We start from the raw sequence: 14,213 nt of genomic DNA, 5'->3' as shown, positions 1-14,213 counted from the left end.
TTGAAACCCTCCCTTAAGGAATTCTTTTTACATACAGAGATTATCTCTGCTGGTTACAGCCTCTCAGGGTTCCATCGGTTACCGTTTGGAGGCGCTGATGCGTATATACATCAAAGTTGGCAAATACATACATCATATATTTGAGGGCTGTGTACATACATATATATATATACACCAGTCTTCGGAAAATGGCGAGCGCGTCAGGTGCTGTGGGTTGGGAAGGTATATTTTTCGTTTATATTATTATGCAAAATAAATAGCGCATATTCTGATAAATCGTTTAGCTGTTTCGTCGAAAACCACGCAAATGTCTCATACACCCTGCATAAACCTGCTTTTCGATAATTTAATTAGTCTTTGACATATGACCTGTCAGACGTATAATACTTTATATGAGTAAATGGACTTTATGAAAATTCAAGTCAGCTATGAACAATGTATGCCTGCGATGCTTAATTATACTAATTAAAGTAGTTTTATTGCATCACGTCAGCTGTATATTAGTTTCGATTGTAAATTTATTTTTTATAATAGTGAGGCATTGTGTAATGTTCATTGATAACAGCATAGTGACACTTCGACCATTTTCCATCGATCCTATTGTAGTTGTACAAAGTAAATTGATCAGTTATCTATAATTATAGATCTGCGGAAGCAAGCGAGACACTTAGAGAATGAAATTGATGCAAAGCTTGTAGCATTTAGTAAGATCGGAATAAACACTGCTCCCAAACATGCCTCTGCAGACAGCGTTCCACTTTTGGATGAGGAACATGTATTCGAGAATATGGCCTCAGAAATCGAAGGTTTACTCACAAAGGTAAATATTCAAATTATTACCAATCGAAGTTTTCGATAAAGATTAATTCCCTTTACTGATGATTTCAGCTGTCGGATATCAATGACAGCATGAGTGAAATTAAGCCGAATGGTGCAGCCATGTTGCATACAATGCAACGCCACAGAGAAATATTAAAGGATTACAGACTCGAGTTCAATAAAACTAGAAATAATTTTGCAGCGAGAAAAGACAGAGAAGACTTGCTCGGCAATGTTCGCAAAGAAATCGAGTAAGAATCACTGATTTTTGTAGATATTTCTATAGCAAAATAATGCTAAAAGTATGGTTAAAAAATATTTAACAAGTTTAACATTAGTACTACATTCTCCTATTTTTACAGTAGCTTCAAAAGTGCCCGTGGCCTAAACCGTAGAGAAATGTATTTGAAAGAAAATCATCATATCCACAGGTAAGCATTAGATGAATTTTCAGACTGATTTTTGATACTTGTTATTAATCAGTAATACGAACATTTTTTTGTGCATCTTTCTCACTAATGAATATTATTTTCTAGTTCGGACAGACTGATTAACGACCAAATCAGCATAGCCGTTGAGACTCGAGAACATTTGGTTACTCAAAGACAGGCATTCAAGCGTATTCAAACACGATTTAATGACATCTCTAACCGATTTCCAGCAGTGAATAGTCTGCTACAGAGGATAAATTTACGCAAACGACGTGACTCTTTAATCCTTGGCCTTTTAATTGGATTTTGCACCTTCCTTGTGCTTTTCTACGCTTTTCACTAAACTACACGTGCATCCTTTCAGTACGTCCATGTGAGTCTATTTCTATTGAAATAATCCTATGGAAATTCATTTGACATACAGTTAAAACTTATTAATCCATGATTGTACATACATCATAGATTTCTAATCAGAAACTGATTGTGATTACGAAATGAACTGTCAGTATATAACTACAACGGTTCAATAACTTGACTGTGTATTAAATATTAATAAGAGGATCGAGTAAAAAAATTGCCCAAGTTAATTAATATTATACAGGTATGTAAGTCTTTCAATGTACAAAATGATTTTTTTTTTTTCAATTTTTAAACAGTTTCATTTTCGTTAAACTGTACTGTGTGTCTGTATGATAAAAAAAAAAAAGAACATTAAGGAGTTCTAATATACATTTCTTTGCGAATAGATCTAAAAGGTATAAGCGATTTTCAGATTTACGAAAATTTCACAATATCATTAGAACAGCGAAGAGAGATTTGAAGAAAGAAAGGAAAATAGTAATACAGATTATATATAATATAGAATGTTTTATACGAGACCGCACCTTGATTGTAGACTACGGATTGTAAATACCCGAAGCGACGACGGTTCGGAGTTGTTGGGTTATTTTAATAAATAATACAAAAAATGCCCAAATTATTTTAACTCATCTGTAACGCAGACCCATTTTTACTCATCCATTTCCTAAAGTCATTCGTTCCACAACTATTTACTGTCGCGTTGAAAAGTAAGCGATTTCAATTTTGGCTAGAATGTATTGGCTTTTAACATGACAGATACATTTATACATGTATATATACAGTAGTGACATGTATATAGGATCTTTAATCGCCCACTGTCGCGTATATCAGATCTCCATGACGAATACTCGTTCGCGCAAAGACCGGAGAAGTATTAGCAGAACAACTCATGACTCTTGACATTTTTACTAGATCAGCACGCGAGCCTACGGATGCTTGAAGATGAATATGAAATCTATTCGGATATGTTCTACGCCGTGTCACTTGCACTTAACTTTCATCCTATTTAGCAATAAATATGACCGAGGCACGCGAAGTATTCACACGCACATTGACAAGTGCAATCAGCTGATTACTCTCCTACTTGGCACTGTAAACTATTCTTTTATTCATACCAGTGATACATCGTATCACTCTAAACCATTTAAACAAAATAAAATGTCAGCACGTAAATATGAATGAATAATTCACGTGGACGAATTAACACCCCCAAAAATATTATAATGCTTCCAGGAATGTTACTTGAATAATAAAGGCATTCAGAAGTATTTCCTAAATATACCAGACATTGCGGTTACGCAGAAATTCATTTCGCTCTTCATCTACGTGGGACAAAGAAACTGTAGAACGCGTATAAAAAATGTATGTAAACCTATGTAAAGTAACGTCGTGTATCATCGGTAATGTGCTTAAAAAAACGTTTACAGTACCATGGTATAACATTAACAAAATATATTGAGGTTAGATCTAACGGGTCTCTATACTTCTGACACAAAATTTATACTAAACACATTCTTTACCTGATTTCAAATCGACAATTGTGGGACATTACACAGTAGTGACAAAATTAGGTACCGAAACAAAGATAATCTAATTAAAGTTCATCAGACTCATTCCTTGTATGTAAACCACGTACACCGTGTACATTGCACGACAGCATTCTTGCTATTACGAGTTGGCCTATCACCTAGTTAATTAAGTTATTAATCATTACACTAAGGTACTCGAAATATTTAGTTTCCGTGTCAGAGCGACAAGTGCGTCAACGAGAAGTTAAGGTTAATTTATATTTCAATCCCTACAAAACATGCCTTCGTACTTATCTTTGGATAGTAATATAAGATAATTTAATAATATAAATAATACACATTTATTAGCCCTCCTAAGAGAGACTAAAGCGCCCTAATATCGCTACAATCCGACTATTGCAATAACTCATATGCATCCTCGTTACGAAAAATGTTGCACACGAGTGAGTATAATATTTCAATGAAGAAAGCGACCGACAGAACACTCGTGAGTATAATTTTCGCAGGTCTATCTAATACGAATCCTAAAAACCTAAGCATCTGTTCTTTTCCGGAAGTTAAACCCTGTTATCAAAGCTTAGCGAATACATCGCTAAATTAACCTGCGACAAGAATATTGTCGCGCATTGTACGAGGACGTATCCCTATTTAATTTCTTTTTTTCCCCTTATTAAGGCTCGTTTAAAAACCGTAAACGCACAGCCTTCAACTTTCAGCACTCGTCAAATATTCGCTCAACCGTACAAACAAACGAACAGTCATCTACTCAAGTACACGAGGAAAGTATAACTACTACACAATGTTCATCTTCATCCAATATAAATATATCGTGTGTCTCAGCGAGTCTAAATAATGTTTAATAGTAATTGCTGCTGTAGTAATAGCGTTAATAATAATAGTTATAGAATAGCAGTTAGTAGTAAATAGCAGTAGTAACTGTAGCTATAATATAGCACTGAATAGTGAGGGTGACAGTGGTGGTAGCGATGCACTGTAATGTAACGACAAAGTAGGAAGATGGTATGTACCCTGTAAAAATCTTTACATACGTTAACCACGGTACAAAGTATAACTTTACGAATGGAAAGTACGATTATACCAAACGAGGCGTAGTTTAACTCAGATTGTCCATACAAATGTTACTCAATGACCGAAGGTAATACAGGAGAAGGTTCTACACTCTTCCAGAACTACGAATCACGAAAAATACGTTACAATGTATGAGTTTTATTGTTACGCATTCTTTTCTGAGTTTATAAGAGAATTTCTGCGAACGCTTCGTAAAATTACACCGTGTATCATTGGTAAAATGCGTATATCCCCCCCTTTTTTTTTACAGTGTAGTCTTTTTTTTTTGCAGACTTAATTTAGGCTTCGACCCATAATCCCGTGAATAGAATTCGCGAGGTCGCAGCGTAATTTCACCTAACGATACGAAGTAGTTCACAATCGCGCCTCACACTCATGTTAAACTCGTGAGATCTCTTTATTCTCCGCCGTACCTCTTTCGACCCTTACACTTTTATTTTTGGTGAGTCTAGTACAGAGAATACTTAAAACTTATGGCCTCTATTCGAGAAGAGTCATGTACTCGATCGAAGCGAGCCGTTTCATTTACTGCATCTTTCCTTCCTTTTTTTTCCTCTCAATTAAATTAAATCACTGCTGTTTACGTCGCGATTAAAAATCTTAGCGATAAATTAAAAAAGAAAAGAAACGGGAAGGTAGAGAACGGGAAAGGGGAACAACGTCGCCCGGAGGTTTAGGGGAATCGTCACCGTGGGTCCTCCAGAGCGTCAGCCTAGAAAAAAAAAATAAAATAAAGAATCTTCTAACTACATCATCCCCGGTGAAGTTCGCGTACCGTACATTTCGTTTTCTTTTTTTCCTTTTTTAATGAATTGAACGACGATCGTGGCTCGTGGCTCTCCGATCTTTCATTTTATTCACCGACGTGCCTTTTCGTGGCGAACGTAGACTGGTAGATTCAATCTGGAACCTACAAAGGTACTTGGCTACAAATCGGAGTAGAATCCACGTCACTGCTGTGCCAGATTACTGCTGGGCAGCTCCGCTTTGTCCTTATCTGCCAATAAATTTATCCACGATTTATTACCAGTGATCGTCGCCAGAGGATTAGGGAATAAAATCCGTAAATTTACCTCTAAGACGAAGGGAACGTCTGCTCCTCGGTTTTCTCGGCATCCGTTGAGAGCGCTTGGCGTAAAGTCTCCATGCAGGACTTCGGGATAAGCGTGCCGACGATCTTGAGACCCTCGTCTGTTAAATGATTTAAAATAGTACACGCAATACTTTGTGTAACAAGAGCATGAGTTACGCGTCATTTCGCGCAAAGTGCAAATATGGATAACACAAAGTAGTATAAGAAGATACAACGCCATGTATCGAAATCGTCCTCCCTTTAGCGATCCAACATCTTCGAATTTTTTTCTGATTTAGTGCCGAGAGCTCCTCCTCGATGAAATTTTGCAGTTAAAAATTATTATATGCTAGCGTGTCTGCTAGTCTTTATCACGTTAAAAACATAACATTCTTCATTGCAAAGTTAAAAGCACTTTAGGCAATACACATCGGTAGGAAATGTTTTGATCATATAGGATCGGAGTACCCTGATCTTTCGCAAGTAGCGCTCGCATCGGTAGATCAACGAAAATCTGAGATCCTGGGTCCACTTTCTACGGAACCGACTATAGGCGTTATGTTGCCTTATACAACTTCACGCGGGAAGGGCGTGTAAACCCTACTTGCGTTGTATAAAAATTATTATATACCAGAAGAGAAATAAAATCCAGCTAAATAAATGTCTAGAATATATCTTCTTACCAGTCCGAAGACGCACCACCTGCATCTTCGAATTGTGTCCAGAACGGGCGGCAAGGACACTTTCAACCCGACTCCAGACACTCAATACAGATCCGGCGAGGACGTTGTAGGAACGCCGCCGAAGACCAACCTCGCAATCCATTCCAAGAGTGACATTTTTGCAATTACCACGCCAGTACGCGTGGGAACACGTGTCTACTGACGCATCGTACTGCTGTTTCCAATGCGACTCGGCTTCTTCTTCGGTCACTTTCTTGTACTTCTTCTCGAGCTCGCCAAGAGTCTCTTGTCGAAGTTGAAGCCCGGTATTCGGTCTGCATTAAACAAAGGAAATTACAAATATAATAATTTCTCTTCCAAGCGTATCTCTCTAGTAGACTCCAATCGCGGATAAAGAGTTGTAGTTTAAGGTGACGTGAAAGTAGTGACAAAGAGGTCTCATTTGTGAAACTTTTCTCCGAACAGATTCCGCCGAATCATTTCAAACTTTTACACATGATTATGGAGATCCTAAGGTCTTGAAAATTTATATATAACACCTTAAGACCTTAACACCGTCGTCACTTCTTTTACCTGTACACCATAAACAGCTGATCCTTTTTGCTTTCACTCTTCTTCTTGCCAGAGTCCACGGCAACTGCAAGGATAGCTGTTTGCTTTCCATTCCTGATTTGATGGCTGAGGTAAAAGCCCTCCTTTGAAGAGGTCAGCTCGGAACAGCGGTCCTTGGCTTCCGACCAGCTCATACCACGCTCCACATGTACCACATGCAACTCCGTAGGCGCCGTTCCCGTGGCGTGTTTCCTCAGGAATCGATAAATCTTTACCCGACGCACGTTCTCTCCCGAGGTACCGAGGTCGAGGATGCCCATGTCGAACCGACCGGTCTTCTTTGCCTGCGTGACAATCGCGTTGAGCGTGTCGGTGAAATACTTGAAAAGGCGATTCTGCAAATCCACGGGCATCCCGAGGATTCGGTTTAGGAACTTGGACATGTTGTTGTAGTCTTTGTCGAGTGTCAATACTCCGGGCATGTTTTCGCTATTGCAAATCAGTCCGACGCCCACTAACGCGTCCGCTACGTCTTTGAAAAAGTCACCGCGGTAATCCTGTGGAGGCGGCACCAGCGGTTGTTCATATCTGCAATTCATCCATCAATTAATACACATAATGTTTTTAAATTCACGAGAATTTAAGAGAACTGAGAATTCCTATTTGAAATCATTTATTCCTTTTAATTAGTAATATTCACGAAGACGTGTATGCTATTAATCGCAGTTATAAAACAAAAATGAAAATAAAAATATACCTACCCCATTATCGTCTTCATGGTGGCTTCCAGGGCAGCTCTGCCATACTTGTTATCTATATTAAATTGCGAGAGATCACGAGTTTCCGTGGCTCGTCGATCGCCATGAGTCAACGCCCCGAGGCTTTCGAGACGCTTCGCAACGATAGAGGCGAATCTTCTTTCACCGGCGAGATCGGATATCAGGAAAATGTACTCCGGTGCGTTGACCTGGTTAGACCGGTGGGTCCTTCCGAATTGCTGAATCGCCCGATCGGCACTCCACGGTAATTCTAATGTGATGTGAACTCGACGCATCTGATTCCGCGCCCGACGATCACTCTGCAGGGAGATGCCGCTGCTGGCCGCTTCCGAAATTATGGCTACTGTCTTCTCCCCGTCCATGAATCTATCGATTATAACCAAAGAAAATAATTAATAACACCACTGACGCATACATTCCAAGATGAATTATGGCAAGGAGAACCTCGCACCTCTGTTTTTCCGTTAAATTAAGGGTTTCTAAAGGTACGTCGACCTCGGACCGAGATTCATATTGAATGGCGCCATCCTCGGTTTGTACCACTCGGCCTTTCCTCCCAGTCATTTCGGCAACGTTTTCAGGCCCGCCCAGCTCGTCGATCAGCTGATCCAACGTATTCGGCGGAAGTCGCTCACCCAGAGACTCGATCTGAGCCAACAGTTCCTCCTTCATGCTGCAAGCTCGCTCGATCGCATCTCGGGGCGGTGCCTGGGAGGCGGAAAGCCCAACGGAAACCGCGTTACTGTGTTGTCCATGGTGGCTCGAGCCAGCATCTCCGTTGCGTTTGTTCCTATTGTTGGAGGTCTTATGGGCAAGCATCGACTGGATCTTATCCTGCGTGCTGAGTCGCTTCTTCACGGGCTTCTTCTGCTTCTTCCCTCCCTTTTTCTTCCGCCTGTCCCACGGGTCTAAAAGAATATCGATTTAAAATCCCGTCGAAAAAAGGACCTCGCCACAATCCTAAACCCAGCTCACCTGCATCGGAATCGCTGTCGCTATAGAACGGATTGAAGTCCGAACTAGCGTTGCTCTCTTCTTCCGTCCGATTATCCTCCTCGCTCTCGGTTCCGCTCAGCTTGAACTCGGACCCGGAGCTGTGTCCGCCGTTCCGCTCCTCGTCGGAGATCTCTTCCTCGGAGGACCAGGTTCTGACCTTCTTCGACGCCCTTTGCGCTGCTTGCCGTACCGGTTTCCTTTTACTTCCTCCCGCTGATCCTCCGGCTCCATCCATGTCGTCGTCTCCATCGCGGGATTTGGGTGGCTCCAAGCCCAGGAGCCTGTGAATTCGATTGCGATCCGGCGCTGGGAAGTGCTTCTCGACCAACGTTTGCAGTACGCCCCTTTGAGCAGAGAGAGAGAGAGAGAGAGAGAGAGAGAGCAATTAGATCGTACCACGTTTTCGTTACCGATATACGCTTCGTCGTGTAGCACTAATTAATCTCGGTGTACTCACTTTGCCGTGGAGACAAAGTCGCTGAGCTCGCCGTCATCTCGCTCAAGCTGTTCCAGGGTACGTGCTTCGCCGGTCGATTGCAGACCAATGACCACGCATTTACCGCACTTCACTGCCTCCCGCGCCACTGCAACGGCGTGCTTCACTTTTGCAGCGATGCAGAGGTACTTGAAGAAACGTTGATGCGACGACCAAAATTGACCCCACATGGTCTTCTTCATCCGATTCTCGGCGTCAATCAGCTCGGCGGCTTCTTGGAATCTTTGCATCGCCTCTACCCACTAGTAACACGTAAAATCGTTTAGGCTATTACAACCGCGTAGCTGTTGAGGGTCAAGGAGACACCAGAAGGGAACCCTAAATATATCCTAGACAACTATAAATTGAGAATCTAATCCTTAAGGTGATATGAGAGGGTCATTCTATATATATATATATTTGAAACTTTAATACGTGATCATGGAGATCCTAATGAAGGTCTTGAAACTCATGAAATTTCATTAAAAAAAAAAAAAATGTTTCCAGAGATGAATAAAAAAAAAAATTTCTTTTCGAAAAATTAAATCTCACGAGTTTCAAGACCTTTAATAGGACCTCTATAATCACGTGTTAAAGTTTCAAATGTTTCGATGCACCCAGCTTGGAGAAAATTTTTATAAATATTTTGACGTTTTGATATATATATAGAATGACCCTTTTATAATACTTTAACTTCTTTGATCTTTACGATCAGAAGTGTCTTTACACTTGTGAACTATGTATATTAGAGATCGAAATTCGATTACTCACCAATCGGACAGAATGATCATAGATTTTGGTGAAGTCCTTCGAAAGGGGTACCTCCTCGATCTTGAAAGCAACGCCATGGAAGCTCAACTGTCGTGCAATGTACATACCACGCAGTTTCATATCCATCGCTACGATTTCCATAGCACCGACGCCACGTTTTTCGACAGCGGTGATAAAGTCATTGAATTCGGGAAATGGTGTCCCTTCGCCCCACATTCCTAGTCGGACCATATACGCCATATTTCGAGGCTCAGACGCTCCCGTAGCACTGGCGTAAACTACTCGGGACTTAGGAAGTTTATTTTGTAGTTCCAGTACCGTCAAACCTAATTATGAAAACTGTATTTGAAGAAATCCTTCGGTCAATTAAGAAATAGATAAATTTTAAATTATGCTAACCAGTCTTTGTGGGCTTGGAACTACCAGTGGGGCAAAGATTCTTAGCCCGATGACATTCGTCAAATACAATGAGCCCATCAAAATCCTCTCCGCACCACTGAAGAAGTTGTTTCAATCGGCTCTTATATTTCCCTCCACTCTGAGACGACTCTCCAATTAAAGCAGAATACGTGCTGAAGATGACACCTTTCTTTACGTTGCCGTTGACTGCTGACGAAATTTTTGCATACTTGAATTTGTTTAATGCATGAACCTGAATCAAGAATATCAAGTGTCATGTCAGGGTGAGAAATAAAAGTAAAAAGGATCTGTGCAATAAATGAATTTCTTTTTATCTTAATACATACATCGATTTTAGATGCGCCGATGTCTTTCAAGTCACGTTCAGCATCGTACTTTAGATCATTTGAAACCGAAACCCAAATGGCACGTTTCCTGCCCTTTAAGTAATTCTCAAATATAACTCCAGCAATGGTACGACCTTTTCCAACACCAGCACCGTCTCCAATTAGAAATCCAGCTCGTGATCCGTCAGGAAGTAGGTGTTCGTGTTGTTGGGAGGTGTACGTAATAGATTCAAGCTGTAATGCTGAGAGAGCACCAGTTCTTATAGTTTCCTCAGGAATTGAAACCTTATACCAAACGTCTGTAGGTTCAACGCTTGATAACGATGCAGTTTCCACCACCGGGTCTGGGTGTTTACGTCCAAGTTTCACTAGTGTAATAAAAATACATTTGCCATTAATACATCATTAAAAAAAAGAGGTATTGTTTATTAAATTCATATAGGCTTCTATATGTTCGAATAAAAATATTTGACTTCAATAGACACGATACTAATTTACATACATTTAGTTGGCATGTAGTCTGCATAAGTCTCAGCAACGCCCATGTCCTCGTCATCTACTTCTTCTTCTTCCGGTAAAGTTGGCTGCATGCTCATTTTCCCTGGATCACCAGAATTCATCCATAACTGTGATACAGCTTTGCCTGATAGATTAAGATTTAACATAATTCTACGATTACATACTAGATGTATGCTAAAATAGTGGGCACGAATGTCATGTTAAATTATATTAAACTATTTAACTAAATGATGATAAAATATGTACCGGAAAGTCCTGCAGACCAATTAGGGTGGAGACCGCTCTGGTTTAAAAGTTGAACAAATGGATTCACACCCATGTTCATTCCCATACCCATAAAGCCTCCGAGTAAATTACCCATTTCCATTGCTGAAAGGATAATTGCAAAATGTATTTTACAGAGACCATGTTTAACACATTCATTCAATACACACTTACTTTGTTGAAGGAAAGCAGCAGGATTAAATCCCGCTAGAGATGCTAGACCAGGAGGAAACCCATACGGTCCACCAGGGCCCATCTGGTTCAACTGAGCCATTTGATTGGCATTCATGAAACCTGGTGGAGCACCTTGCGATCCCCCTACTCGTACCATCTCGTATCCAGGAGTTGTGGCCTTTGTCACAAGTCCACCCGGGATTTTACCACCGAACTTCTGATTTAGTACTGTAAGAGGGGTAAGGTGTAAATCCACCTAGATTTTTGCACCAGTACGTCACAGTATTTTTGTATCACTAATAACTTCAAAACAGCTACTTACAGTTACCATCGCCTAGACCTTTTGCTGCAGCTCCAGGTGGTATAATGGGAGGTTTTTCATCTTTGATGTTGGCAATTCCTGCCGCTGTTGCGAGGTCTTTACCTCCACCTGTTTACAAAAACCAATTAATGCTGCTTCTCCCCAACACCTGACAATAATAGAACACTCTCTATAATACACAACTTACCCGGTACCTCGATTTTATCAGGATCCTCATCGTCGTCAAAGTCACTACCGCTACTGTCGTCGCTCATTGCATCCTTGAGTTTCTTCGTCGCCTGTGCAAAAGATAAAATAGAAAATTTTACTCCATTCCCATTCGTGTCTCAATTACCAAATCATCTCGAATGTATCAAACCTGACAAGTGGTATTCAAAATTGAAATAAGAAATCTCAACCCTTAAATTTAACGTCAAACACAATATCAACCAATAACTACTCGCTATCCTAATGACAAAACGATCTACTTTCTTAGAAATCACTCTAAACTTACGTTATATCGATCGCACGCGATTTGAGGTTATGTCCGAGTTCCGCGATTGGAATTCTCAAGATACCACCTGATCCTTTGCCAACGCGCACTTTGACAAAACGGTGGTAAATCGAGAGGCGCGAACGACTAATGAATTCAACTTATCTCTGACAAAAAAGATCCTCCACTCTCAGAACTCGCCAACAAATGGTAACGCTTGGAAGAAAGCAAACCAGCTTTTCTGACCGGAAAAACAGGAACCGTCGAGGGTGACGTGACACTAAACTTAACCCAGCAGGCTGACAAGATCCGCGAAGCGCAATTGAATATAAAATGCACGTGATCGGAAACGACACACAAAAATACACGAGAATTCCGACCAGGTGAGCCAGTCAGGAAGAAAAGTCACAAGCGAGCGAACGCGAAAAAACAGGATCCAACACTGTTCAGCACTGAGAGTAGAAGGGGCGAAAAGGAGGTTAGGTTGGATAAGGTTAGGGGCAACGGGCGAAATATCGGCGAATCAGACGATCGGTTTCGGTCGGTCTGAATCACTTGGAGCGTCACTTTAGAACGACGTATCCTTGTTCCTGGCGGAAGCACAAGGTGTAAGCGTTTCCAGGACTCGAGCGGAGGCGTGCTTCACCATAGACTGAGTACACCACGGAAGAGTCGCATGGGTCGCAGCGACCGGGACGAGTCTCACGTCGTCGCCTCGGCACGGTCTGCGGTGGCTCCGCGAGTAGATCGGGAGGAAAATAAAAAAATAACCCACCATGACATGCGACGTTAGACGTGGCTTACCACCTCGCGGGTTCGCGGGATCGACTCAGCGAGGTTAAGTTGCGCGGGAACTCCTCGCGCGAGAATGTGCGGGCCCTGACGTGTCCAGGAGTCGCGAGAGACCCGGACGCGGTCAGCGCGTTCCGTTTGTCTAGACTTGTCAGGTAGGTTCCGTGCCGGAAATACGTGGAATAGCGCCGCTCCAGAGCCCGTCGATTGCAAGGGCAGTCTCGCGGTTATGTCGACCGATTCAGGTCGTCACAGGGTCACTTACTGTACGCTTAGGCCGGGGCATTTTCCCGTCTGGACTGAGCGTTCCCTCAAGCGCGTCTGCCTAGCACGGCTGCCGCCATCTTAGATTCGCCCGGCCCACCGTGCATCGCGCTCTGCGTATACAAAAACGCACGCGTTCCCTCCATGACCATGTCCCACGGCGTTGCCGGATCTACTGACGTCTCGTAGATAATGGTGACAACGCGGGAGTCTGCCTAAACCACCTGCACGAGGAGTGGGGTGAGGGGAGGGGCGAGAGACCCGTATAGTGTCTCCACATAAGAGTATCCTCGTCGCACTCTTTGGACTAATGCATATGAGAGAGAGCGCTTGGTCTCTCATACGGTAGAGTGGGCTCGAGCATCGGACGATCTTACAAATTATTTATATTTGGATATGAGATTACATCACAGCGGGGTTTTACAACTCGGAGATCTCATGATTTTTACATCAATGTAGCGCTTCGATGGGCGGCAGTGCATGTGGATTTTAAATGATAATTGCCTGTGCAATGTTCTGTGAAAAGATTATGGGTTCTCAGAGGCCGAATGTTCTGGAATTTTTGTTGAAATTGGGAGGGTTTATTGAAAATAATTAGTTGTCTTTGCACGACACACGCTGCGGCGGAACCAATAGCATCGTTTTATTTACCGAGGACCGCCAAAATGGAATTCAAAATTTTGGAAAATGTTCGAGGAGCATTTGGTATTTTCGGTAATAGGGTTAAATATATATTTCATGTTGCCGAATTAATGTAATTTCTTTGGTTTGGGATTGTTTGAGAAGTTATATGCATCTCGGTAGCTTTCTATGTTCCTGATAGATGCAGGAAAAGTGTCATATGTCCATGAACGTAGCGTATGTATGAGGCGACGCGGCGCCATCGGTTTGGCAACGTCGCCTGTGCGCAGCGCTGATCGTTAGACAATTTAAAGCATCCGCGGCAAAAAGAAAAGAACGTCGGTGCGATCTCGACATCTAACGGCTTTCTAATGAGAATTATCAAAGATTAGGGATCGTTATCTGATTGGAGACGTTTTGCGTGAACTCATTGTCCAAAAGAAATGGTCGTGACTCGTCATTTCTGCATTTGATGTTTAAATT

The 14,213-nt window shown here is 41.8% G+C and overlaps 2 protein-coding genes across 7 annotated transcripts; one reads left to right on the top strand and one right to left on the bottom strand.

Moving 5' to 3' along the window:
* Positions 1–183: 183 nt before the first annotated feature.
* Positions 184–2,226, top strand: LOC105704153 (Golgi SNAP receptor complex member 1). 2 transcript variants are annotated; one of them, XM_012433146.1, is made up of 6 exons: positions 184–222; positions 645–820; positions 889–1,070; positions 1,182–1,250; positions 1,356–1,623; positions 1,713–2,226. In XM_012433146.1, exons 1-5 carry the CDS (start codon positions 189–191, stop codon positions 1,591–1,593), a joined length of 699 nt encoding a protein of 232 aa, XP_012288569.1. In that variant the 5' UTR covers positions 184–188; the 3' UTR covers positions 1,594–1,623; positions 1,713–2,226. The 2 variants fall into 2 exon arrangements, with proteins under 2 accessions (XP_012288569.1, XP_012288568.1); XM_012433145.1 differs by having other exon boundaries at positions 1,356–2,226.
* A 1,583-nt stretch (positions 2,227–3,809) lies between these two features.
* On the bottom strand, positions 3,810–13,223 carry LOC105704152 (protein strawberry notch). 5 transcript variants are annotated; one of them, XM_012433140.1, is made up of 17 exons: positions 13,111–13,223; positions 11,769–11,859; positions 11,582–11,689; positions 11,260–11,487; positions 11,068–11,190; positions 10,805–10,903; positions 10,303–10,670; positions 9,956–10,208; positions 9,557–9,882; positions 8,768–9,048; positions 8,290–8,654; positions 7,766–8,222; positions 7,297–7,680; positions 6,557–7,123; positions 5,984–6,297; positions 5,302–5,419; positions 3,810–5,225 (listed from the first exon to the last, which is right to left on the bottom strand). In XM_012433140.1, the coding sequence occupies exons 1-16, from the start codon at positions 13,129–13,131 to the stop codon at positions 5,304–5,306; spliced, it is 4,101 nt and encodes a 1,366-aa protein (XP_012288563.1). In that variant the 5' UTR covers positions 13,132–13,223; the 3' UTR covers positions 3,810–5,225; positions 5,302–5,303. The 5 variants fall into 5 exon arrangements, with proteins under 5 accessions (XP_012288563.1, XP_012288560.1, XP_012288562.1 ...); XM_012433137.2 differs by having other exon boundaries at positions 10,805–10,945; positions 13,111–13,222; XM_012433139.2 differs by lacking the exon at positions 13,111–13,223 and adding an exon at positions 12,829–12,899 and having other exon boundaries at positions 10,805–10,945.
* Positions 13,224–14,213: the final 990 nt, after the last annotated feature.

This window comes from Orussus abietinus, unplaced genomic scaffold, assembly GCF_000612105.2.
Source record: "Orussus abietinus isolate OABI.00-Male unplaced genomic scaffold, Oabi_2.0 scaffold7, whole genome shotgun sequence".
NCBI classification, from domain to species: domain Eukaryota; kingdom Metazoa; phylum Arthropoda; class Insecta; order Hymenoptera; family Orussidae; genus Orussus; species Orussus abietinus.
Note: the sequence above shows the minus strand (reverse complement) of the source record. Positions and strands in the feature narration are given on the sequence as shown.